Source organism: Euleptes europaea, chromosome 13 (genome assembly GCF_029931775.1).
Source record: "Euleptes europaea isolate rEulEur1 chromosome 13, rEulEur1.hap1, whole genome shotgun sequence".
In the NCBI taxonomy this organism is placed as follows: Eukaryota; Metazoa; Chordata; class Lepidosauria; order Squamata; family Sphaerodactylidae; genus Euleptes; species Euleptes europaea.
Genome location: NC_079324.1, coordinates 43,690,797 through 43,714,805, shown reverse-complemented (window position 1 = coordinate 43,714,805; position 24,009 = coordinate 43,690,797). Strand labels below are relative to the sequence as shown.

Genomic DNA, 24,009 nt, shown 5'->3' with positions numbered 1-24,009 from the left:
GTTAGGTTTTATAGTTGCTGACAGACCTATTTCTTACTCACTTTTTGAGCCAATCTAATCTAGTGGTCATCACTGCATCGTTTCCTCAAGATTAATTTGGCATAGGAAGTTTTAAGGGACGTTTCTTTACTTATTCTTTTTTTAAATACAGTTATTTTTCATTATTAAGGAAGTTTGACATTAAAGGCCCATGCATCAGAGATGTTATGTGTGTACTGTTAAATATTCTGAATGTTTATATTAGTGCTCTTCTTCCCAAGGGCATGTAACTTTTTGTGCTTGTGGCTTTCAGTTTTCTGACTATAGTACTAAGATGTATTGGTGCCAGTGTTGCTAGGACGGCATGGTGTAAATGGAGCAGGGTCCGTGAAGGAGCCAGGATGAAGAAATACAGAGTGAATCTAGACAACTCCAGTGGATACTGTAACTAATGCAAGACTTTGGGGCAGAGGAGCCGGAACAGCTCTTTGAAGACAACCAAGGGTGCATAAAACTTGTACTCAAGAACTAAACACATGGATGTGAAGCACCACGTAGTAGGAAACATGCAGGAAGGGCTTGTCGAGCTGCAATACTGTCCTATAGAAAAAATTATTGCAGATTCTCTCTCCAAGCCATTTTCTTGAGAAAAGTTTGAAAGTCTGCATAAGAAGGTTAATCTTGTGGGCTTTGGACACTAGACCTTGAGAAGGAGTGTTGGGATAGGCAGTGTCTGGTGTACAAAGAAGAGAAGAAGACCCTGCAGGGGGGCAGCTAGATAGGATAGTGAGGTCCGTTTCTCTCCTGTTAAGTGTTATTCCTTGTCTACTCCTAAGGAAATACCCCTGCTTTTTCTCAGACATTCCACTCCATCTGTTAGTTCCTGAATAAAGCTTTATCTGCACTTTAATCAGGTTATGCACCTTTGCTCTGTCAATTACTCTGCCAACAAGAACATGCTGTATTTTGAACTTACGTGATAGTTTAGTTTTTTAGCTAGGTTTTTTTTTTAATATGCCGATTTTCTCTCCCACTTAAGGAAGAATCAAACCGGTTTACAATCACCTTCTTTCCCCCTCCCCACAACAGACACCCTGTGAGGTAGGTGGGGCTGAGAGAGTGTGACCAGCCCAAGGTCACCCAGCTGGCTTCATGCGTAGGAGTGGGGAAACAAACCCAGTTCACCAGGTTAGCCTCCGCTGCTCATGTGGAGGAGTGGGGGATCAAACCCGGTTCTCCAGATCACAGTCCCCCTCTCCAAACCACCGCTCTTAACCACGACACCATGCTGGTTGTTTCTTCTGTTTAACAGCTTTGTGTGTGTGCGCGCACTCTGGAGAATATGGCCTCATTGGGCCAGCGTCCCATGGAATTGGATGCCCATCAATCATTATTGCCATCTGATCAATGGATGCCAGTTCACACAGATGAACCAACTGCTTTTCCCCCACTTCCTTCCAAGTGATTCTTCCCACGTACAGGATGGTGAGCAGATGCCTCCATGTGGATATATATGCAGAGGCAGCTTCATCCATGTCCATGATCAGCGGTTCTTGCTGTAGAGGCAGCCAGCGCATTCACAGAAACGGTGGCCGGTTCATTTTGTTTGGGGTGTTGTTCCTATCGTGGGCCTGTGCCACGTGGCTGCACTTTTCAGTAGTTTCCTCTTCTTTGCGGCTGGGGGTGCAGCACAGAGGCATCAGGGCTTCCGCATGGCACGTTCCCCCACATTCTTCTTGCTCCAATCTCTGCGGTGGCCATTCTCCTCCTGTGGACGACTGTGGGCAGGAGCTTTTTTGAGTGTTTTTGAAATCCGTAATCGACGCATCAATATACCGTTTCATTGATATGTCAATTACGCTTTTAAAAAAGACTCGGAAAAGCCCCTAGTGGTTTGCAGGAGAAGGGAAATATCTGCTGTGGGGACTGAGGCAGAGAAAATGCCACTTATATGTAAGGTTGTCAATTGCCAGGTACTAGCTGGAGATCTCCCGCAATTACAACTGATCTCCAGCTGACAGAGATGAGTTCACCTGGAGAACATGGCCACTTTGGCCATTGGACTCTATAGCATTGAAGTCCCTCCCCTCCCCAAACCCCGCCCTCCTCAAGCTCCACCCCAAAAACCTCCCGCTGGTGGCAAAGAGGGACCTGGCAACCCTACCGATATGGCTGGACCTGGGAAAGACCTAGACTTTCCTCACCATGTTGGCTCCACTGTGCTCTTTCCCACAGCATCGCAGCAAAGCACTTTTAGGAAAGATCACAGGAATGATGAGGAGAACCTGGGAGGTGCAAGAAAGCACCACAATACATCCATGCCAGGGCTAACTTCCCATGTGCAAGTGGCCATGGCTTCTCTGTGCAGTCCTGAATGGAAGGGACCACATGGCATAAACGAGGAGAAGCGAGGCCTTGTTGTGCACTAGCCTATAGGTCTACGTTGGAGGTCACCTGCACCTGTTTCAATTTCTTATGGCCTGTTTCCTGCTGTTTCCTCTCTTAGCATCACCGTGGTAACCTGGAACGTGGGCACGGCCATGCCCCCCAGCGACGTGACATCCCTCCTGCACCTCAACACAGGGGATTCCAATGACACCGACATGATTGCTGTTGGGTAAGGAAAATGGCCGGGCGGCCAAAGGCTACTCCTCTCTGTGTGGGTGGGAACCCCTTCCAGTGCAACGTCATCGATAGTGGTGTGGATTGGGATCCTGTATGGCTCAAAACAGAAGAGGAGGCTGAGAGATCTGTAATCGCACCTCTTCCCGTAGACTTTCAGAGTCAAATTACAGACTCAGACCCCATTTGGGTAAAGGCCACATGGGAATGGCAAAGTGATTTTAGCTCTGTCACCCGTCACCCCCCCCCCCCGCTCCGGTAAGTTTTGCAGACTGAAACCAGGGCCCGCTCATGCTTATCTGTCCTTTGCTCTCTAACCCACCTCTGCATGGTTTCGCTAACTGAAACCACCACCCATATTGTAATTAGCCCTTTAAAGGGGGGGAGTTTATCTGTCCTTTGCCCCCGGGCAAAAGACAGATAAACTCCCCCCCTTTAAAGGGCTAATTACAATATGGGTGATGGTTTCAGTTAGCGAAACCATGCAGAGGTGGGTTAGACACCTGTTTCCCTCCCTACGGGCACCTGCAATTTGACTTTAAAAGATTAATGGAGTTTGATGATCTCCCGAATGCCTACATGACCCTAAGTAATTCCCAGACTGTGGGCAGGTCAAATCGGCATACATGTGAGAGAAAGTGAGGTGGGCCTTGGAGCATGAAGCCACCATGTTGGATGCATCCAAGAATTTGTGCCCCTCAAAGAGGTTAGGTGCCACGCAACAACAATCCTTTCTCTGTTCGTCCATTTAATTATTTATTTATGTCCCACTTTCTCACCAATGGGGGATCCAAAACAGCTTATATTGTTCTCCTCTCCTCCATTTTATCCTCACAACAACCCTGTGAGGTAGCTTAGGCTGGGAGTGTGTGACTGGCCCAAGGTGTAATGGCAAGCTACCAAGGCAGAGTAGGGATTCAAACCTGGGTTTCCCAAATCCTCGTCCGACGCTTTAACCATGACACATTTTGATTCAGCTGAGCTGAGCTGGGGACTACAGGCAGGGGTGAGTTTAAACTTTGCCTTTTTTAAAACACTGGGAAGCCTAACTAAACTGAGGATTTAATTGAGATTTGCTGGGAGAGGGTTGTGATTGTTGTGCCAGTGGGTGATTAAGGTTGATTGCTGCCTGAAAGCTTGATTGTTCCCTTGTTAAGTGGGGTTGTTGTGATTGGAGCTTGTGTGTGAGAGGTGGGGGCTGTGAGCATTTAAATTCCAAGGCTCCTGCTCACCAGAGGCGTGAGCCTGTGGCTCTTGGCCTAGGGATCTGTAGGTGTGTATAAAATCTTTTTATCTTGGCAGAGTAACTCTCTCCATCCGGTTGGAGTACCGAGCAACTTGAATATCTATGTGGATTAGCAGCAGATAGCTGCAGGGCAAGGAACTTCGGCACTCAGTTCTTATTTGGTACAGGAAGACTGCAAGAGAGTAAAGGGCAGGGTTACAGCACCAAAGAATAATATAATATAATTAATTAATTAATAAAATACCAGTTATGAAGGTAGAAAGCCAGCAGGGGTGTGCTGCATGGAGTGTCACATGTATATTATCAGCCTGCTGGGAACTCTGCAATATGTACCTTTCTCAGACCGCCGCTTGGTCTTAGATATATATATTTTGCTTCATGAAATGATTAGGGGACTAGAGCAACTGTCCTATGGGGAGCTGTTAAGATGCTTTGGGCTGTTTAGCATGGAAAGAAGGTGGCTGAGGGGAGACATGATAGAGGTCTATAAAATTATGCATGGTTTGAAGAGTGTGGACAGGGAGACGTTTTTCTCCCTCTCCTGTAATACTAGAACATGGGCTCATCTGCTAAAGCTGGAGGGTGAGAGATTCAAAACAGATAAAAGGGAGTATTTTTTTCACACGCATAGTTAAATTGTAGAACTCCCTGCCCCAGGATGTGGTGATGGCTGCCAGCTTGGAGGGCTTTAAGAGGGGAGTGGACATATTCATGGAGGAGAGGGGTATTCATGGATGTTAGTTATAATGGATACTAGTCATGCTGCATACCTATTCTCTCTAGTATCAGAGGAACATGCCTATTATTTTGGGTGCGGTGGAACACAGGCAGGATGGTGCTGCTGCGCTCGTCTTGTTAGTGGCTTTCAGAGGCACCTGGTTGGCCACTGTGTGAACAGACTGCTGGACTTGATGGGCCTTGGTCTGATCCAGCAGGGCCTTTCTTATGTTCTTATGACACTATGCAGTGACATAATCTCTGTTGAGCAGATTTCATATGGCAAAGTGGAATTTGTGTTAGGCTACTGCTGAGGAAATAAAGTTCACATGGAGCCTACTATTATCTCTGGTAAAGAAATATGAGTCCTTTATTTAAAGGAACTCCTTTCAGGATAGGATAGAGATAGTATTCTAATAATCTAACTAGCTATACTAGGATGGACAGAGATGCACAAGGTGTGTCCTGCCCTCATGATTCCATGATGAAGAGAGAGACAGAAGGTGTTAGTCAGAAGGGAGGAAGATTCTCTGAGAGTAGAAATCAGTCAGAGCAGTAGAAAGGAAGAGAGAGACAGCTCTGACCCTCTATAGTCCTCCTCTGAAGTCTGAGGCTAAGGGACAATGCAAAGTCCTTCACTTCCAACAATCTCAAGGGCAAAAGGATGCATTAGGGTTCCAACTGCAATCTGTGCAGCATCTTACCTGGGTGGGGGACTCTCGGACGTGTCCCCATTTCCTGGAAGCTCTTTCTGTCTGTGTGCAAAGGGAGGCAATATAAGCTGAGATATAAGGTATCTCACGGGTAAAGCAGACGTTTGGCCATTGCTTGGGAGCTGATCAAGGGTGGGGGAGAATCTTTTAGGTGTGTCTCTATTTTTAATCTAGAAAACAAAAATCCAACTGTGTTTGGGAAACAGTGTGCCTTCGCAGATTCCACCCCCCTCTTGAGGTTCATTTAGACTTTGATTCCTAGAAAAACCATTAGGATCTCATCCAATAGATCATCCCTTAAGGCCGTGCTGGTATAGTTCTCCCCACCCCCGCTAGTTCACTTCTTTGCTAGACAGCTTAATTTATCTTGAAAACACACTGTAGGAGCCTCTTCATCCCCAAAGATCAATTGCTGCTCTTTACTAAAATGCTCTTGCTGCTTGTTTTGTTGGAACAAATCCCTTCCCTTAGTACCACTTAGCGGTGCTGCAAATTCCAGTCAGTTCAGCAGAGAAGCCATGCCTAGGTGTTGGGTGGGGGGGGGAGAGATCTGTTTCCTCAGGGTATTTCGTGGAGGCAGGAAGATGCAAACAGGCTGAGCTTATGGAAACAATTGTATTATGGAAGAGAAAGCAAACAAAGAATGCATCAGGGGGAAAAAACCCAGTGGAGGGGGGGGGGGAAATCTGCTTTGTGAATGTTAACGTTGAATATTGTCCAAATATTCGCTGAATGTTCAGCTAAGTATAGACTATCATGGAATATTTGCCATAGAACACCAATCCCCTCTCCCTGCAAATCTAAAATTTAAAAACAACAGGATTTAGAAATTTAAAAAATGTTAAATGGATAGCTTCAAAATTATTTTAAAGCAGAGAAACTTACATAATAAGAGCAGGTAGCAATCAGGGGTTGGACCTGGGGATCCTTTTTGTTTAATACTGGCTCCTTCTTTTTGCCCAGGGTGATTTCCAACAGTGCAAGAGGCTTTTTTGCTAGATTTTGTGTTTGATGCCTGCCCAAATCAAAGCCATCAACCAATGCCACCAAACCTAAACTGCAATCTTGTGCAAAAATAGGCATGCCTAAATGCATTGATTTCAGGGGGCTTAGATATCCCTAAGGTGTTTTTATGATATGCATAATGATATAACATGTAGGATATCATATCTCTACTATCTAGGCAGTAATTATGATTTATTGATATGATACACTGATCTTAGGCATACACTGAATGGAAACCCTTGAGCCTAATGGCCACCAGCCAACTCTTTAAGGTTAGATTTGGTTCCTGTTTGGTGTGGTCCACTTTTTTATGGTCCTATAGGGGAAATTTAGGATCTGGGTTTTTATGCTCAGCCAGGGCATGGTGAACTGTATAAAACAACTCTCCCCAGCTGGCTGTCAGAGACAAACTAGACGTTATGGCAGCCACAGGTCTGACCCATGGCTGCCAATGCCATTTTAGAGAAGAATCTGGCCCTCTTTAAATGACCAGATTCTTCTCTAAAATGGTGTCAGCGGCCACAAGTTGGACCCGTGGCTGCCATAACGCCTACTTTGGCCCTTGGAAGCTGTTGCAGGTGTGGAGATGGGCTGCCTAAAATGCCCTCTGTTTGCCCACTGGCGTTCTGATTGCCCACCAAGATTTGTAGATTGCCATATGGTGGGCGATAAGAATCGCTGCTGTATGCTCAGGTTCTTTAAAGGTCCTGCCAAACACAGCGTGGAACATAGAGGGACTGTTGCCAAGGTCCTCAGAGTGCTGATAAAGGAAGGCAAGACTGGCATTCAGGCTCTTGTCTAAAGGATGCTTTAACGACATTTCTTTATGCTACGGATTATCACAATTAACAGTTACAATAAGAAATAAACAGAACCACAAATGAACCATGTTCTGCTGCAGGTTACACAGCAGCTTTAATTGCCAGTGATTTATGCTGGCTGAAGAAGGAACAGCTTTCCTCTCCCCCCTTTCCTTTGCTGTAGAGGCTGAGCCAGCACATGTGATTAAGAGTTCTCAGAGAGCGAGAGGGAAGCAAAGCTTTCTAGTTTTCGCATGCCGCCTGGCCAATGTCCCATGAAAGCAAACCGTAGCATTTGTGTGACTGAACAGAACCTCTGAGACTTGAACCACAGAAAACAGTCAAGTCGCAGCTGACTTACAGTGACTCCGTAGGGTTTTCAAGGCGAGAGACGTTCAGAGGCGGTTTACCATTGCCTGCCTCTGCATGGGCTGAGAGAGTTTTGCAAGAACTGGGACTGGCCCAAGGTCACCCGGCAGGCTTCATGTGGAGGAGTGGGGAATCGAACCTGGTTCTCCAGATTAGAGTCTACCTCTCTTAACCACTACACTGGCTCTCTCTGTAATGTACATGCATAAAAATATAGCACATGACCAGTGGTGCCCCATAGAGAAAAGTCTCTCACATGAGGAAGTTTGTTTTGACCTATCATACGCCATTTAGGTAAAGTTCTAATATACCTTTAGCAGAAAAGCAACAATCAAACTGTTGTGGAATAATTGAATGCAGAAGAGAACATTCAGCAGTGTGCAGTGGGGGAAAGGCACCCTCAAGCAGTGGAGTGAGCATTGGGGCGCCACAAGAATACTTGCCTTCCCTTTTTACTGAATGTGAAATGCTGGCAGGCGCGTGTGCTTTCCATGTACCGACTGGCTGGTGATTCTGAGCTTGTTTGCAGGCTGCAGGAGGTAAACTCCATGATTAACAAGAGACTGAAGGATGCCCTCTTCACCGACCAGTGGAGCGAACTGTTCATGGATGTGTTGAGCCCGTTTAATTTTGTACTGGTAAGCACTAATCAAGATCTGGCAGACACTGGTGGAAAATGATAGGGTGTGTGTGTTTTTTTAATAGAGATAATCATATTTAGCGCCGTCAGCATTCAAAGCCCTTCATGAACACTGTCACTGGAATCCTTAACAAGAGCCTGCCAGGATGGGTATGATAGGTGAACAAATCTAGTTCACCAGATAAGCATCCGCCGCTCATGTGGAGGAGTGGGGACTCAAACCCGGTTGTCCAGATCAGAGTCCACCGCTCCAAACCACTACCCTTAACCACTACACCATCCTGGCTCTCAAGAAGGTTTTGGAACAGTTTGGGCACCCTAGATTCTCAAGGGTATTCAAGTACTTTTGTGTGTCTAGCAGCTCTAGCCAAGTCCTATGGGTTTTTGAGTTGCAGGGGTTGACTAATGAGGTGCCACTGGTATGCGTGACAAGTGGGACCTTCCTTTGGCCTTTTCCCTCTCTTATGGATTTGGGGAAAGATTCAGGGGAGTTAAGATGGCAGTAGCCTTGGAGAAATCAGGGATGTTTTTGATGTTTGTGTGCTGGAATTTGGCGGGTGACTGGGTAAACCTAGTCCACCTCTTCCTAATCACATCACAGCTGTTGTCATAGCAATGCCATGGAGACGCGAACTTCACAGTGTTCAAGGCTGTAGGGGAAGGATAGGAGTGGCTGCAGATTCACAAGGCTGAGAACACATCCTGGCATCCCACTGGATGTAGGGCTACCTCTCCATGGCTTTTTTGGGAGAAGGGACATAACTGATTGTGCTCACTCTGACAGCCAAATTCCACTGTACACCCACCAAAGCTTTCCAAAGCTGACACCTACTTTGGAATAATCTGGGGTTCATCCGTCCCTGTGTGTTATTTATTTATTTCTAGATTTGATACTCCACTAGCACCTGTAAGTTCTTGCAGTGCCAAATGTGTGCATTTATGCACACACACACAATACAGTGATATCAATGAAGTTATGAATAACAATAATAAAATATTGCACAATTTTCTCCGGACTTTCCAGCCACCACCTAGGCAAAAGCACTTGTTGTACAGTGATGCTACTTGCCTGATTGAGGGGGGCTCCCTCACCACACCCCCTTGCTGTGAGTTGCTGCTGTAAGCCAGCTTGCAAGACCCCTGGAATTGGAGCAGAAGACATGGTTGTAGGTCCTTGCTTGCCCCCTCCAAGAAAACACAGACATCCACATATGATGCCTCCCACCAGGGTCAAAAACCACCTGAGCTCTCCAGCAAAAGATATAGTCTTTCCTTCTTCCAAAGGAAACTGGGAGGGCTTCTCAGAGGGGTCACAAAACTACAGTTCCCAGGATTCTGGGGGAAGCAGAAGCCACAATAGTCAAAGTAGCTATAATAAATTAGTAGTATAGATCAGGCCAGTAGCTTGCCTCAGGCTACCCGGCAAGGCTTCTGGCTAAGGTGTGGGTTGAACAGCCCATTATCAGGCTCTGAAGCCTAGTATATGGCAGAATGATGGGGGAAGGAAGTGGTAGATATCTGAGGGGGCAGAGCGGGCTTTATCATTTTGTCACTGCGAGTGTTGAATGCTCTCCTGTAAAAACAAAGAAACGGCTGCCTTGCAAATTGAAACCTAGCTGAACAACCTTCTTTGGGGAGAGGCCGTGGCTCGGTGGGAGAACATCTGCTTGGCATTCAGAAGGTCCCAGGTTCAATCCCTGGCATCGCCAGTTAAAAGGGACTAGGCAAGAGCCTGCCTGAGACCCTGGAGAGCCGCTGCTGGTCTGAGTAGACAATATTGACTTTGATGGACCAAGGGTCTGGTTCAGCATAAGGCAGCTTCATAGGTTCATGTGTGTTCCCTACTGTGAAAAAAAAAGGTTTTTTTTTATTTGCAGGATCTTTTCAAATTAAAAATGGCAGTTGCTTCCTGCATTGGCTCAGTCCACTCTGCAACCTCATTCTGCTGTTTGTGGGGTCCAGACCTCAGTCATGAGGCAACACCAGCTCTCTGCAGGTTTTTTTAGACCCTCCACCCTGGTGTACAAATCTAGGCAGTCTTCCTCTGCAGCACAATGATGAAACAGCTGCCGTGATAATTTCATCCAAGGTGTAATCTCTGTTTATCTGGGCCATGTTCTCTACCGCAGAGTTTCCCAAACTTTTTGAGTCATGGAGCACTTTTCAGGAGAGAAATTCGTCATGGAGCACTAATTTTCACCTAGCACCTATATACTAAACCGAATGACTAGTCTTTTTCTTTCCAATCTCTTCGTGGAGCACTAGGAGATGTTTCACGGAGCACCAAGTGCTCCTTGGAGCACAGTTTGGGAACCTCTGCCCTAGTGTATCTTTCGTATCTCAGTGCAGGTTCTTGTGAGGTTCAGCTGTCCCAGTGTTGGCAAGAACATGGGGTGGGTGAGATGGGGGTGGAATGGTCGCTCGTATCCGTTGCAGGAATTCAAGCGGGGAGAAAAGCCCCCCCTAAGAGTACGTGGGGCATTGGGGGAGCCTGGGTTTGAACTCATTGCTCGGCATCCTTAACAAATGCCTTCCGGCCTCTTACTGTTCCAGGTGAGTACGGTGCGGATGCAAGGGGTCATCCTGATGGTCTTCTCCAAGTACTACCATCTGCCCTTTCTACAGGACATCCAGACAGACTGCACAAGGACAGGGATGGGCGGATATTGGGTGAGTATGACGAGAGGACCGATGCAGCCATTGCCTCGTCTCTGCAGTTCTTCTTTCCAGCTAGCCTAAGGGCATGGAAGAAATCAGAAAATGTAGACAGGTCAGAGCAGCTTCCAAACTGGAGGACGCGGCGGTGCCATGAGAGGGGGTATTATGTGTCTTGGGGGGAAAAAAACAGGAAATGCCTCTGATCACATACAGAGAGCAGTGGTCCAGGGCTCCCTTCTTGGGGCAGATGGCAGGCTCCCACACAGAGGACTGTGCCGTGGCACTTCTCGTATTGGGAATTAATGGACCTCCCTTGTCGGTGTTCTGAGAGGGCAGTTCAGACAAGTTTATCTGGGGCCGGGGAGGGATACAATTTAGCTTTTCGTGGTTCCCAGTATCATCATTATACTGAACTGTAGTGGTCCACCCCCACCCCACAGCCCACCTTGCTCATTTTCACCACTGAATGGAGCAGGGGGCTTGAGCAGTTCGTTCCTCCCCCACTCTGGTCCTTGCAAATTGCTACAGAAGGAATGCAGGTCTCGAATAAACTCATTGCTCAGGGACAGACCACAAGCTTAAGCACAGAAGGTCCTCGGTTCCTTCTCCAGCCAGAAAGATCGGCACTAACAAGACCAGAAAAGAGAACTGCCTGAGTGCAAAAATTACACAGTTCTGCACTTCTTTCCCCCTCCGCCTTTCTCTCCACGCAGGGCAACAAGGGTGGAGTGAGCGTGCGCCTCTCCATCTTTGGGAACATGATCTGCTTCCTGAACTGCCACCTGCCGGCGCACATGGAGAAAGCCGAGCAGCGCAAGGAGGATTTCACCACCATCCTCAATTTACAACAGTTTGAAGGGCCAGCAGCCAGTGGCATCCTCGACCACGAGTGAGTACCCTCTTGCATCCTCCCGAACTTGACCTTGGTGGGAAAAGATATGTTGGGTGGACCTTGAGCCCCTCCTTCCCTTCCCCTCCCAGGAGCTCTAGGGCTCAGGGGTCTCCTAATATGGGCCAGTCTTTTGGGGTGAACCTGCGCATGAAGTCCTCCAAAGGTGACTAGTGATGGAGACGACAAGGGACGGCACTTACTGAAAACCAGACATTATCATAAGAACATAAGAAAGGCCATGCTGGATCAGACAAGGCCCATCACATCCAGCAGTCTGTTCACACAGTGGCCAACCAGGTGCCTCTAGGAAGCCCACAAACAAGACTATTGCAGCAGCACCATCCTGCCTGTGTTCCACAGCACCTAAGATAATAGACATGCTCCTCTGATCCTGGAGAGAATAGGTATGCATCATGACTAATATCCATTTTGACTAATAGCCACGAATACCCCTCTCCTCCATGAACATGTCCACTCCCCTCTTCAAGCCTTCCAAGTTGGCAGCCATCACCACATCCCGGGGCAGGGAGTTCCACAATTTAACTATGCGTTGTGTGAAAAAATACTTCCTATCAGTAATGGGCTGCCTCTATTCCTGTCTCAGTGACAGCCTCCGAGGCTGCTTTTCATTTAAAAAAAATGTCAAGAGAAAGACGTGCAGAACTGTGTAATTTTTGCAGACAGGCAGTTCTCTTTTCTGGCCTTGTTAGTGCAGATCTTTCTGGCTGGAGAAGGAACCGAGGACCTTCTGTGCATAAGCTTGTGGTCTGTCCCTGAGCTATGAGTTTATCCGAGACCTGCATTCTTTCTGTAGAAATCAATTTATTTACAGGTTTAAAAGTGATAGTAGAGCAATGGCATCTGTGTATTCACCTTCATGCTTTGATGAGGAGGCTTTCAAGCTCGCTTGCATGGATTTCATAACAGGCAATCTGTCAGTTGCCCCAAAACAGAATCCCAGAGCTAAGGAGATTTTGCCACTTTTTTTTTTTTTTTGCTTCTGGAAAAATCTTTGCTTTTAGACATTTAACAAAAGAGGGTTGTGGGGAAGGGCAGTCCTCCCACCCCTGCACATTTGCTTTGGCATCTGATTTGAGCATGTGCCCGCTGGTGTCAATTTTTGAACCCATGCAGTGACATTTGAGGTCTGAGGATCTTTAGCAGCTAATGATATCCGAAGCTGCTGCGCCAGGCACCTGATCCGCTCAGCAGCAGCAGAGCGGGCTGGAAGCGAGCCAGGAGGGCTAGAAGTGCCATGCTGACCTACATTGCCTCTGAGGGAATAGATCACAAGCTCGAATGCTGCATTCCCCCAATGTGGAGTGTTGCTTGGCAGCCCCTGGATTTCCCGAGCCTGCATCTGTGTTTGTGTGAACACATATAAAACCAGAATTTGCAAACTGGTTGTGTCAATGTTTTCCCGTGCCTCTCTACCTAAAGTCTGGCTCTGCCACCTTTCGAACTATTAACACCAGGCTCCCCTAGCTCTACCCCCAAATTTCCAGTTTTTCCCCAACCCAGAAAATAGAAAATAGATTCCTTTGAAATGTGGTGTTGGAGGAGAGTGTTATGGATACCGTGGACTGCCAAAAAAATAAATCAGTGGGTTATAGATCAAATCAAGCCTGAACTGACCCTAGAAGCTAAAATGACTACCGTAAACTGAGGCTATCGTATTTTGGTCACGTCATGAGATGACACGAAAAGACAGTCATGCTAGGAAAAGTGGAGCGCAGCAGGAAAAGAGGAAGACCCAACAAGAGATGGATTGACTCAATAAAGGAAGCCACAGCCTTCAATTTGCAAGATCTGAGCAAGGCTGTCAAAGATAGGACATTTTGGAGGACTTTCATTCATAGGGTCGCCATGAGTCGGAAGCGACTTGATGGCACTTAACACACACACACACACAACCCAGAGTTGGTAACCATACCTTTTAGAGAGTCTGCTGTCAGTCACTGAGTAGATGGACTTCCCTCTGTGCTGAAAGAGATATTAGAAGGTAGGGAAAAAATGGAGGAGCAAGGAGAGCTGGAGCTGTAGGAAGGAGGGAAGAAAGAAACTGAGCTTTATGCGGCTGGTGTTTCCTTGGCTTCATCGAAATACAAGTCCCTAGCCCTTTCAGCGACAAATATAAGGTGAAATGCTCGAGCAGCGTCTCCCACCCACACTGCCTTTCAAAGGAAAGGTATAGGGAAGTTTGGCCTGACTCTTGGGTTGAGTCTACAACAGCACCTTAATGCATTTCTTCATTCACTTAGTTTTAAAAGAGAATCCAGATGATGCTGTTGCAAACAGGTTGCATTCCAGTGTTTTCCTGGCAGCTCCTCCACCCACTGCAGACCTGATTTATAGCTTTTTAGAAAAATAAAATAAAATGCAATAAAAGCTCCATCCTCTCCAGGGTGGTCAGCAGAAGGTGCCGCTGAGGATTCTCAGGGCTACCGTCCCATTAAATTCTGCTACTTTGTTTTACAGCCATTTCATCTTAATTAATTACTTTCAACTTAGGTTTTGGCTGCTTAAGTAGTTACTTTCTGTTCACTTGCAGTGACCATGGCATTCCTAAATAGATCCTTGTTGCTGTGGAAGGGAAACTGTAATTATGATTTTCTCTTTCAAGCTTAAGTGATTGCTCCTTACCATTCTTTTTTATGATTAATTGAGTGATTGCTCATTAATTTTTTGTGATTATAAAATAGCAATCACTAGAACTGCAAATGTACTTTCTCTCTGTCACACACACACATACAAGATTCCAAGAACTTCTAATTAAGGCCGTTTATGAAGGGCTATTTCCCTTGCGGTCACCCCGCTGACTGCTCCCATCCTTTGTTTTGATTTTGCATACCTTTCCTTACTGTCAGAGGTCGCCTCGCTCTCCCCATGTGCTTCCATTCATTTTGCCCACGTTTTGCAGATGCTGTTTTAGCAAGAATCTGGAAAACGCTGGCAAAGCGCGCTGGGAGAGTGAGGCGATTTCTGACGGTCAGGAAAGGCGTCCATAATCAAAAGGAAGCCCCGGAACAGTGGGCGGGGGGGGGGGGGTGACAGTAGGGAAAGAGCCCTGCATAAATGGCCTAAGTGTTGACTCAGAAATGGGATGGCCAAAATGAGTGAACAGCAGAGAACCTGAAGCAGGTGTAAAACAAGACTGGAAGGGGCAGCTGCAGAGAGACCCTATGCTGACATACCTACAAGTAAACATATTCTAGGCTCTTAAGAACAGATCCTGCCAGACAAGATCAGCGATTCATCTAGTCTGGTAACCTCTTTCACACAGAGGCCAACCAGTTAACCTGGAGGGCCAACAACATGGCATAGAGGCCGAGGCCTTCCCCTGATGTTAGAGTGTCAGAATAGGACAGGTTCAAATGCCCACTCTGCCATGGAAGCTTGCTGGGTAACCTTGGGCCAGTGACGCATTTAGGGATGCCGCCCGGGGATCTCCTGGAATTACAGCTCAGCTCTAGACTACAGAGATCAGTTCTCCTGGAGAAAATGGATGCTTTGGAAGATGGATGCTATGGCATTGTGCTCCACTGAGGTCTCTGTCCTCCCCAGGCTCCACCCTCAAATCTCCAGGAATTTCCCAACCTGGATCAGGCAACCCCGCCGGTGGGCAAGGGGGGCCTGGCAACCCCTACACACACTCTCAGCCTAACCTATCTCGTAGGGTTGTTGTGAGGATAAAATGAGGGAGGGGGTATTGTTGTAAACCGCGTTGGGTCCCCATTGGGGAGGAAAGCGTGGTACCCATGGAGAAAATGATGCTGCCTCCTTGCACTGGTATTCAGAAGTTTACTGCCTCTGATTATATAGGGTCCGTTTAGTCGCTTTGATCTTCAGCCACTGATGGACCTTTCCTCCATGAATCTGTCTAACCTCCTTTTAAAGCCATCTGTACTTGTGGCCATCACTGCCTCCACAGGCAATGAATTCCAATTTAATTATTCATTGAGTGAAGAACTGTTTCCGTTGGTCAAATATCCCGAATACCTCAATACCCAAGGTGAGGAAACAGCATTTTCACGGTTGAAGAAGGTCCAGAAGTGCTTCTGGCCTGGGGTTGCCAGCTCCGGATTGGGAAATACCTGGAGATTTTGGGGGGTAGAGCCTAGGAAGGGCAGGGGTTGGGGAGGGGAGGGGCTTCAGTTCAGTTCAGATACCTTTATTGGCATATCCAACATTCAGGGGAGGGACTTCAATAGGGTCTATGCCATAGAGGCCCCCTTCCAAAGCGGCCATTTTCTCCAGGTGAACTGACTTTATGTCGCCTGGAGATCAGTTGTAATAATGGGAGATCTCCAGCCGCCACTTGGAGGTTATCTATAGCTATACAAATAACTCACTCTACTGTAATGAGTATTGATCAAATAAACAGTAGTAGGCAAAAGTAAACAAGCAAAAGTAGCAAGTGCAATCAATGTATTATCGAAAATAACAAGATAAACAAGCAACGCTAAGCAACCGAGGTTACAAAGCAAGTAGGTAGAAACAATAACTTAGTAGTAATACGTGTGCAAAAGTTCATATAAAGCATATAGTTGCGTTTCTGATCAATTTCATATTCTTCGGACAACGGAGGAGTAGGTGGTGGTAACGCGGCTCCGGAAGTATTCCAGCGCTTTCGCTACACGAGGTAGCTTCATCAGCCACAAGGGCTTAATTGTACAATTCCTAGGATAAATTTGGAGCTCCCAAACGGGCTGCTAGCAGAAAATTCATACATTGACAGTCTGCACCACGTATGAATTTTCTGCTAGCAGCCCGTTTGGGAGCTCCAAATTTATCCTAGGAATTGTACAATTAAGCCCTTGTGGCTGATGAAGCTACCTCGTGTAGCGAAAGCGCTGGAATACTTCCGGAGCCGCGTTACCACCACCTACTCCTCCGTTGTCCGAAGAATATGAAATTGACCAGAAACGCAACTATATGCTTTATATGAACTTTTGCACATGTATTACTACTAAGTTATTGTTTCTACCTACTTGCTTTGTAACCTCGGTTGCTTAGCGTTGCTTGTTTATCTTGTTATTTTCGATAATACATTGATTGCACTTGCTACTTTTGCTTGTTTACTTTGGCCACTTGGAGGTTGGCAATCCTATTCTGGCCCTGCCATCCTTCCTCTTCCCTTGCCTTTAATCTAAGCTCTTCTCAGTCTCTCCTGTTGAGAAGGAATTCAAGACTGCACAGTTCTACTTCTGCACTCCTGCCAATCCCTCCACCTGTTTACAGGCCTCTGGCATGCCCAAGTGAAGCATTGTTCTGATGAGGTTGTGGTTGGATGCTTGCAAAATATAAAAATGGTGCTGTCAAATAACGTTATATCTGACAGATAGACAGTGCCTTGTGGATAGAATAGTTCTTAGAGGCCATCCTAGAAGCTAGGACTCTAATGAGTACTTGGGCACCTGGCCCTAAAGTCAATTCAATATAACAAATTAACAGGAAGCTTTTTGGGCTGATATTTCTGCTGTTTCCCACTGATTTACAAGTTGCCCTCCCCTTACCATAGAGCATTTCTGGCCATGGGCGTGTTTGTTCCCATCAGTTGGTTCTTCTGGCAGGCTTTGACAATAAAGCCTTCTTGGATTTCCTCATGGGATTTCTGGATCAGGCCAGCATCTTGCTTCCAACTGCCATCCGTTGGCAGCAACAGGTTTCTCTCAGCATTTGTTGACAGAGGTGTGCTGCATCTGAATGTGGAGGCTCCGTTTAGCTAACTTGCCCACAAAGCAGAGCCTTAAGTTCACAGCCCCTCTTGTTTGTACTGCCCCAGCACCTGGTATGCGAAGATGAACTGCTGCTGAACATGGAGGCTCCAGTTACCTTTCATGGCTTTGATAGAATCTTTCTTCCCCTCCAACTTAACTGCAGTAGTGCTAACAGGTTGTAAACATGGAGCCAAGTGAGGGTCACCTTATCTTCTCTTTCTCCCAAATAGCATTGTCTTTTGGTTTGGGGACCTCAACTTCCGCATTGAGAGCTTGGACATCCGCTTTGTGAAATATGCTATTGACAACAACATCCTTAACCAGCTCTGGGAAAAAGACCAGGTAGGGGCTTTGTGCTTGTTTGTTTGTGAGTGTGTGTGTAGCAGAGCAATAACAAGTGAGCTGCTTGTGGAAGACTGTGACGGACAGGAGGCTGTCCTGCCTCTGACAGGTAAAACACCCACTTGGCTGTTTTCACACCTGAGCCTATAGGAGTGCTGCTTAGGGTTGCCAACCTCCAGGTACTAGCTGGAGATCCCCTGCTATTACAACTGATCTCTAGCCGATAGAGATCAGTTCCCCTGGAGAAAATGGCCGCTTTGGCCATTGGACTCTATGGCATTGAAGTCCCTCCCCTCCCCAAACCCCACCCTCCTCAGGCTCCGCCCCTAAAACCTCCCGCTGGTTGCCAAGAGGGACCTGAAAACCCTCGTGCTGCTCCATCACCCAATCTCCTTCCAGAAGGGAGCTGAGGGCTTCCTGAGGAAGAGTGCAGACAAGAGAGGAGACTTGTCTCAGCAAGGGATCAGACAGTGCTGTGTGTAGCTCTGCCTGGTAGCGTGGCTGAGTGGTTTAGCTCTACCTTCCGGGAGGGGATAGAATTGTGAAGCCTGACTCTGGTGATGAGCAGACCAGGTAACTACAAGCTTTCGAGAGAATCCACCACATGACCTCTACGTAAATAAATCCTCTTTATCGTTTTATTAAACCTCCCGCTTCAGTGATCTCTGCACCCTTCATGCACAATACGCAACTTACCCTCACGGCAGTGACCCAAAGCCTTGATGCTTGCTGCCCTAAAAAAGTTGTAACTGAGGGGAAAGCTTAATATCCCAAAACCAACAGGTCCCCCAAATTCCATCAGAGCGGCAGAGTGGGTCCCTTCAGTTTCAAGAAAGGGCCTGTCACTAAGACGCCCCCCCCCATCTCAACCCTAGCCAGTGTTTCAGAATGCCCTGAATTAATTGCATTCTGCTGCATCCAGATTTTGTCCAGACTAGGAGGATGGAACGATTCTGCTGGGAGGAACGGCAGGAGGTGGTTTTATTCTCTAAATAGATGGAACTCAGGACATTAAATCATGTAGTTTGGTCTCTTATCTGTCAAGCCCCTTATTTCTAAAGCTTTCAGTGTATCAAGAGCCAACCCTGGCAAGAAGTAAGGTATACGTACTATTAGACTGTCACCTTCCCCTGCCCCCGACAGAAGCTCTGCACCTTTAAAAGCATATGCAAAGGGGGGGGGGCAGTTGCTGCTACATCTTCCCCTTAGCGAGATGTGAGAATACCTAAGCTCCTCGCTGGGGGCAAAGATGCCTGATTTTTCTTTTGGCCTGTTATATCAGAAGCATGAAAATACAGCATGTAAATGACTCGCACACCCCCAGTTTCTGCTTTTTTGTAACATGGAAATCCAACTCTATGCAACCGTTGGCAAATAATCTTAACTCATCCCCTCCCCCAGCCCCCCCCCCCATGATGAAGAGTTCTGGAGAACTCAGAAGCTCGCACAATGTGTCATGTTATTTTGGTTGATCCAAGTAAAAGGCGGTATATGGCTTTTGTTTTTGGACGAGAACATGTCAGATCTGGGTCTGAATCTCCACTTAGCAGTGAAGCTCACTGGCTGACTTTGAGCTAGTTATGTAGCTATATAGATGGGCATTGGGAGTGTGGGGGTGCTTTAGAGAGGGTGGGGGTGCTTTTGGATATCCTGCGTTGGGTGCCAAAAACTCTTGAGTCATCACTGTCCATCCTGTCAAGAGATAGTGGAGGGAGTGAAGCAAGGGCCCAGGGGTGTCTTGAGCTGAGCTCTCTTGACTTCATGATGGAGGATGTGGGATTGGCACTACCTATAGGTGGTCTTTGTGGAGCTGGCTATGCCGGCGGTACCCGGGCTGAAGTAACAGTCTGTGCCCAGCTACTGTGGCTAATCTTTAGGTGCAGCTGTATTTTTAAGTTTGCTCACATCTGCACAATCTTTTCTGCAAGTGCATGAAAAACATAGGTTGGGCATAGGTTGACAAATAAGGTGTGTTGCATAAATGGTTCCCTTTTTATCTGCATCAGAAAAGAGGAAGCAACACCCTTATTCTAAGATTAGTGGGGCATGTTGTCATTTCCTCACCAGCTGATTTTGTATTTGGCAAGGTTTAACTCCAGCATTTTTGCTCACAGTTTATTGAATTCTAACAGAGGTGTATAAAACCAGTCTCGAGTCTGCTCCCAGGAGCAATTCAGGTCTTTCCCAAAAGTTGCCTTCACAGCCCTGCTGTACTGCTTGATTCTGTTGCTTTTGGGGACCCTGACTCTGAACCTGTTTCCTGTGGAGTAGAGAACACCTTCCCTCGGCCACCTGCTTTAGTGGGCAGGGAAGACCTGAGTGTGACCCCCCCCCCCAGGAAGCTAATGACTAACCAGTGCTTTAAAATCAATGGGGCATGAAGGGCAGCCCTGACTCTAGCATGCCATGTGGTAGTTGCTCTTATGTCTCGTTCTCAGGGGATGGGAGGAGAGAGGCGGAGGCTGGCATTTTAGCAAAGAGAAGCAGTATTCCAAGTCCTACTCTACCGCCTGCCTTCACAAGTGCCCTACGACGTTCATGCCCATCAAAACTGCTAGCCCCGTTATTTATCAGGTTCATCATCTCATTGTTCTTGATAGCTCCTGCACTTACTGGGGGAGGACTGAATTCCCAAGTCAGTGATGTGGGAACAGGGAATGTGAGCATCTTTCTCGTGGAGGAACACAAGAACTGCCCAATTGGGTCAGATCAATGGTTTCTCTCTCTAAAGCAGCATCTTTCCATCATGGAAATAGCATACGTGGACAGGGGTTTCTCCAGGACATATCCCATCTAGGTGCTAGCTTCAGCAAGGTTGATGGCTTCTGCTTTCCAACCATATCCTGGGACACGGAAAGCTGACACCTCCCCTTGTTTGCTGCTGGCTAGCATTTGCGACTCTGAGGGATACTGCTTTTGTGCATGGAGGTGTTGTTTAGCTGACATGGCTAATACTTTCTTATAGACCTTTATGAATATGGAAGTTTTTTCTCTGTTTTGTCCCTCTACGAGATGGCTTGCTATCTATACTAGTGTATGACACTTCTGTGCTCTGTACAGCACACAACATCCTGTGTACATTCAGCATTAGATGGGGCAGGATATACCGTAAGGACATGTTCTTACGGCCTCTTCATTACCCCACAGCCATGAGAAGAGGCGCGTTCTGCACTGACCATGATGGGTCATTTATCTGCAGCCACTCCCCCCCCCCAGCCATTGGAACTTGAGATGGTTGTGAAATAGATTGACCCTAAGTATGCTGCGACCCATACCTTCATGCTCCCTCCCTCTTTTGCCCATGCAGCTGAACATTGCGAAGAGCACATGGCCCATCCTCAAAGGTTTCCAAGAAGGATCCTTGAACTTTCCCCCGACCTTTAAGTTTGATGTGGGAACCAACATGTATGACACCAGGTATGAGGTGTGAGGCTGGGCTGGAGGGGGAGCTGTGTTTCCAGAGCACCCTTGGGCTGTTCGTATGCATGTATGCATGCATGAATGCCGAAATTAAATCAATAGATGCTGAAATTAAATCAGTACATTCTTTTATGTGCACCATAGGTGCATGCTGACTGCAAGGGCCATCACCTTCCCTTCCACATCACAAGGTGCCAAAAATCTGGGCGAAGACTGGAGTGGAGTTGGTTGGGCAGCCTTGAACTTTCCTCTTGAGTGCCCCTGAGGTTGCCAACAAGCCTGGAGAAAAAAAAGCCCTGTCCCTTTAATAGAAGCTTAATGGGATGTTATTTACTAGGTGATGTCATCCCTTAGATAGTTTTTATTTGTTGTTGTTCCTTTGCTTATTGGATATCTTATGCTGTCCGACTGAATTCCTTTCTAGATTTTGTAATCTGTTATGAGACTTAGCAAGAAAGGTGGGCTATAAACTAAGTAAATACATTTACCTCCATGCTCCACAAGGCATTTCTCCAGACCTGGCAGCAACCCCAAGACTTCACATAGTGCTTTGCACAGCAGCCAGAAGTGTTACCTCTTCTTTTTTTTCTTTTTTTTTGCAGTATTCTGATTTAGTGCTATGGTGCAAATGTTAGCATGTGTGGGGCTGGCCTGTGGCAGTCATTCCCAAACTGTGTGCCATGAGAGAACTGTTAAAATGCCATGAAAAACACAGTAATTAAATAAGGAAAGGTTCCCAGGGGCCCAAAGTACCCACCCGCATAGGAGGCTGCCTGCTGCATCTCTGTATGATTCTGTGCTCTGGCCTCTCCTCCTTCCAATCTGTCTCTGCTTGGGGGTAATTTTGATAAGTCTCTGCATAAGATGTCATTGGGTTGTTAAATCACTCTTGATACAGAGATGGAACAGTATTACCTTCACTCAGGCGAGGCTGTGTATTGCATTTATGCATGAGTCAATGCATGGACTCGTTGCCTTCCACTTTGTGTGTGTGTGTGTGTGTGTGTGTGTTAACTGCCGTCAAGTCGCTTCCGACTCATGGCAACCCTATGAATGAAAGTCCTCCAAAATGTCCTATCTTTGACAGCCTTGCTCAGATCTTGCAAATTGAAGGCTGTGGCTTCCTTTATTGAGTCCATCCATCTCTTGTTGGGTCTTCCTCTTTTCCTGATGCCCTCAACTTTTCCTAGCATGACTGTCTTTTCCAGTGACTCTTGTCGTCTCTTGACGTGATTAAAATACGACAGCCTCAGTTTAGTCATTTTAGCTTCTAGGGTCAGTTCAGGCTTGACTTGATCTATAACCCACTGATTTATTTTTTTGGCAGTCCACGGTATCCATAACACTCTCCTCCAACACCACATTTCAAAGGAATCTATTTTCTTCCTATCAGCTTTCTTCACTGTCCAGCTTTCACACCCATACATAGTAATAGGGAATACGATGGCATTAATTAATCTAGTCTTGGTGGCTAGTGACACATCCTTACACTTCAAAATATTTTCTAGCTCCTTCATGGCTTCAAAATATTTTCTAGCTCCTTCATGTCTTGGGTATACCACTTTATAGGCATACCCAAGACAGTGACTCTCACAGAAACTTAGGTGTGGCTCCCCTGAGAGTGGCTAATTTCTTCCATTAAATACTCTAATTCAGTGGTTCTCACTCCATGGCTAATGGAGAGCCACATTCACAATTACCATCAACCGAAGGATTCACATTTACTTCCACCTCCTAGTCTTGCAGCTTACCTCTTCCTCCAGTGGCGGCTGTTTCATGGTGGGAGCCAACTGCCAACCAGAAGCCCCACAGGGGCCTTGCCTACTTCCCTGAAACATGGGGCAAGTGCCAAATGGGTGCTCAGAAGAGCCACAGTTGGCATGTCAAAGAGCCACATGTGGCTCCTGAGCATCACTGCTCTAATCAAACATTATTGGGGATAACCATGAAGTGTACCCCTGACTTGGGTGCTTTTACACATGCTGAATAATGCACTTCCAAACCACTTTCAATGCACATTAACGATCGTTTGCAAGTGGGTTTTGCTGTTTCACACAGTAAAACCCACTTGCAAAGTGCATTGAAAGACTATTGAAAGTGCATTATTCGGCATGTGTGAAAGCGCCCTTATTCAGGAAATCCTCCCCCCCCCCCCGAGCTCTCAGAAGTTTGGGAAACCCTCCCTTGTAATGTACTTGCCATAACCGTTAATCAGCCCTGTTTGGAGGATCTCAGTCTGTTGACAATTGACCTGTTCCCTTGTGTGCCTTACAGTGCCAAAAAACGGAAGCCCGCTTGGACGGACCGCATCCTGTGGAAGATTAAAGGCTCCAGCATCCCAACACATACTGGGAGGACCAGCTGCGGTTTCCTGTCTGTGACCCAGCTGTGCTATTGCAGCCACATGGAGTACACAGTGAGCGACCATAAGCCTGTGGTCTCCATCTTTGCTGTGCAAGTGAGTCTGGGACTCAGAACGGGGCTCCTCCTTTGGAGGGATCTGTGTGTGTGAAATGCCATCAAGTTGCATCTGACTTACGATGACCCTATGGATCAGTGACCTCCCAGACGTCCTCTCGTTAACAGCCTTCCTCAGGTCTTGCAAACTGACAGCCGTGACTTCCTTTATAGAGTCAATCCACCTCATATTGATGGATTGTCTTAGGTGTGCCAATTAGGAGAGGGACCATAGCTCTTTGTGGTAGACAAAGCTAGATGCTCAAGCAAACTACACTACAGTTTAGGGCCTTGAATAATGTGGGGTCTCAGAATATATCCCCCCATTATTAAATTACCAATTACTGGCAATGCTACAGTGCCTGTTAAACTTGACTTCAGGTTCTTGAGATGGTTTACAATGTTGAAAAATACAAGTTTAACATCTTA

The 24,009-nt window shown here is 46.8% G+C and overlaps 1 protein-coding gene across 1 annotated transcript in view; it reads left to right on the top strand.

Annotated features, from left to right (window-relative positions):
- Positions 1 to 24,009, top strand: part of INPP5J (inositol polyphosphate-5-phosphatase J) — a 41,589-nt gene that overhangs the window by 7,487 nt on the left and 10,093 nt on the right. The window contains exons 2-8 of the mRNA XM_056859043.1: positions 2,486 to 2,596; positions 7,981 to 8,089; positions 10,645 to 10,761; positions 11,463 to 11,638; positions 17,592 to 17,703; positions 21,011 to 21,120; positions 23,398 to 23,581. Coding sequence (XP_056715021.1) covers positions 2,486 to 2,596; positions 7,981 to 8,089; positions 10,645 to 10,761; positions 11,463 to 11,638; positions 17,592 to 17,703; positions 21,011 to 21,120; positions 23,398 to 23,581 — 919 coding nt within the window. The remainder of the gene's footprint in view (positions 1 to 2,485; positions 2,597 to 7,980; positions 8,090 to 10,644; positions 10,762 to 11,462; positions 11,639 to 17,591; positions 17,704 to 21,010; positions 21,121 to 23,397; positions 23,582 to 24,009) is intronic.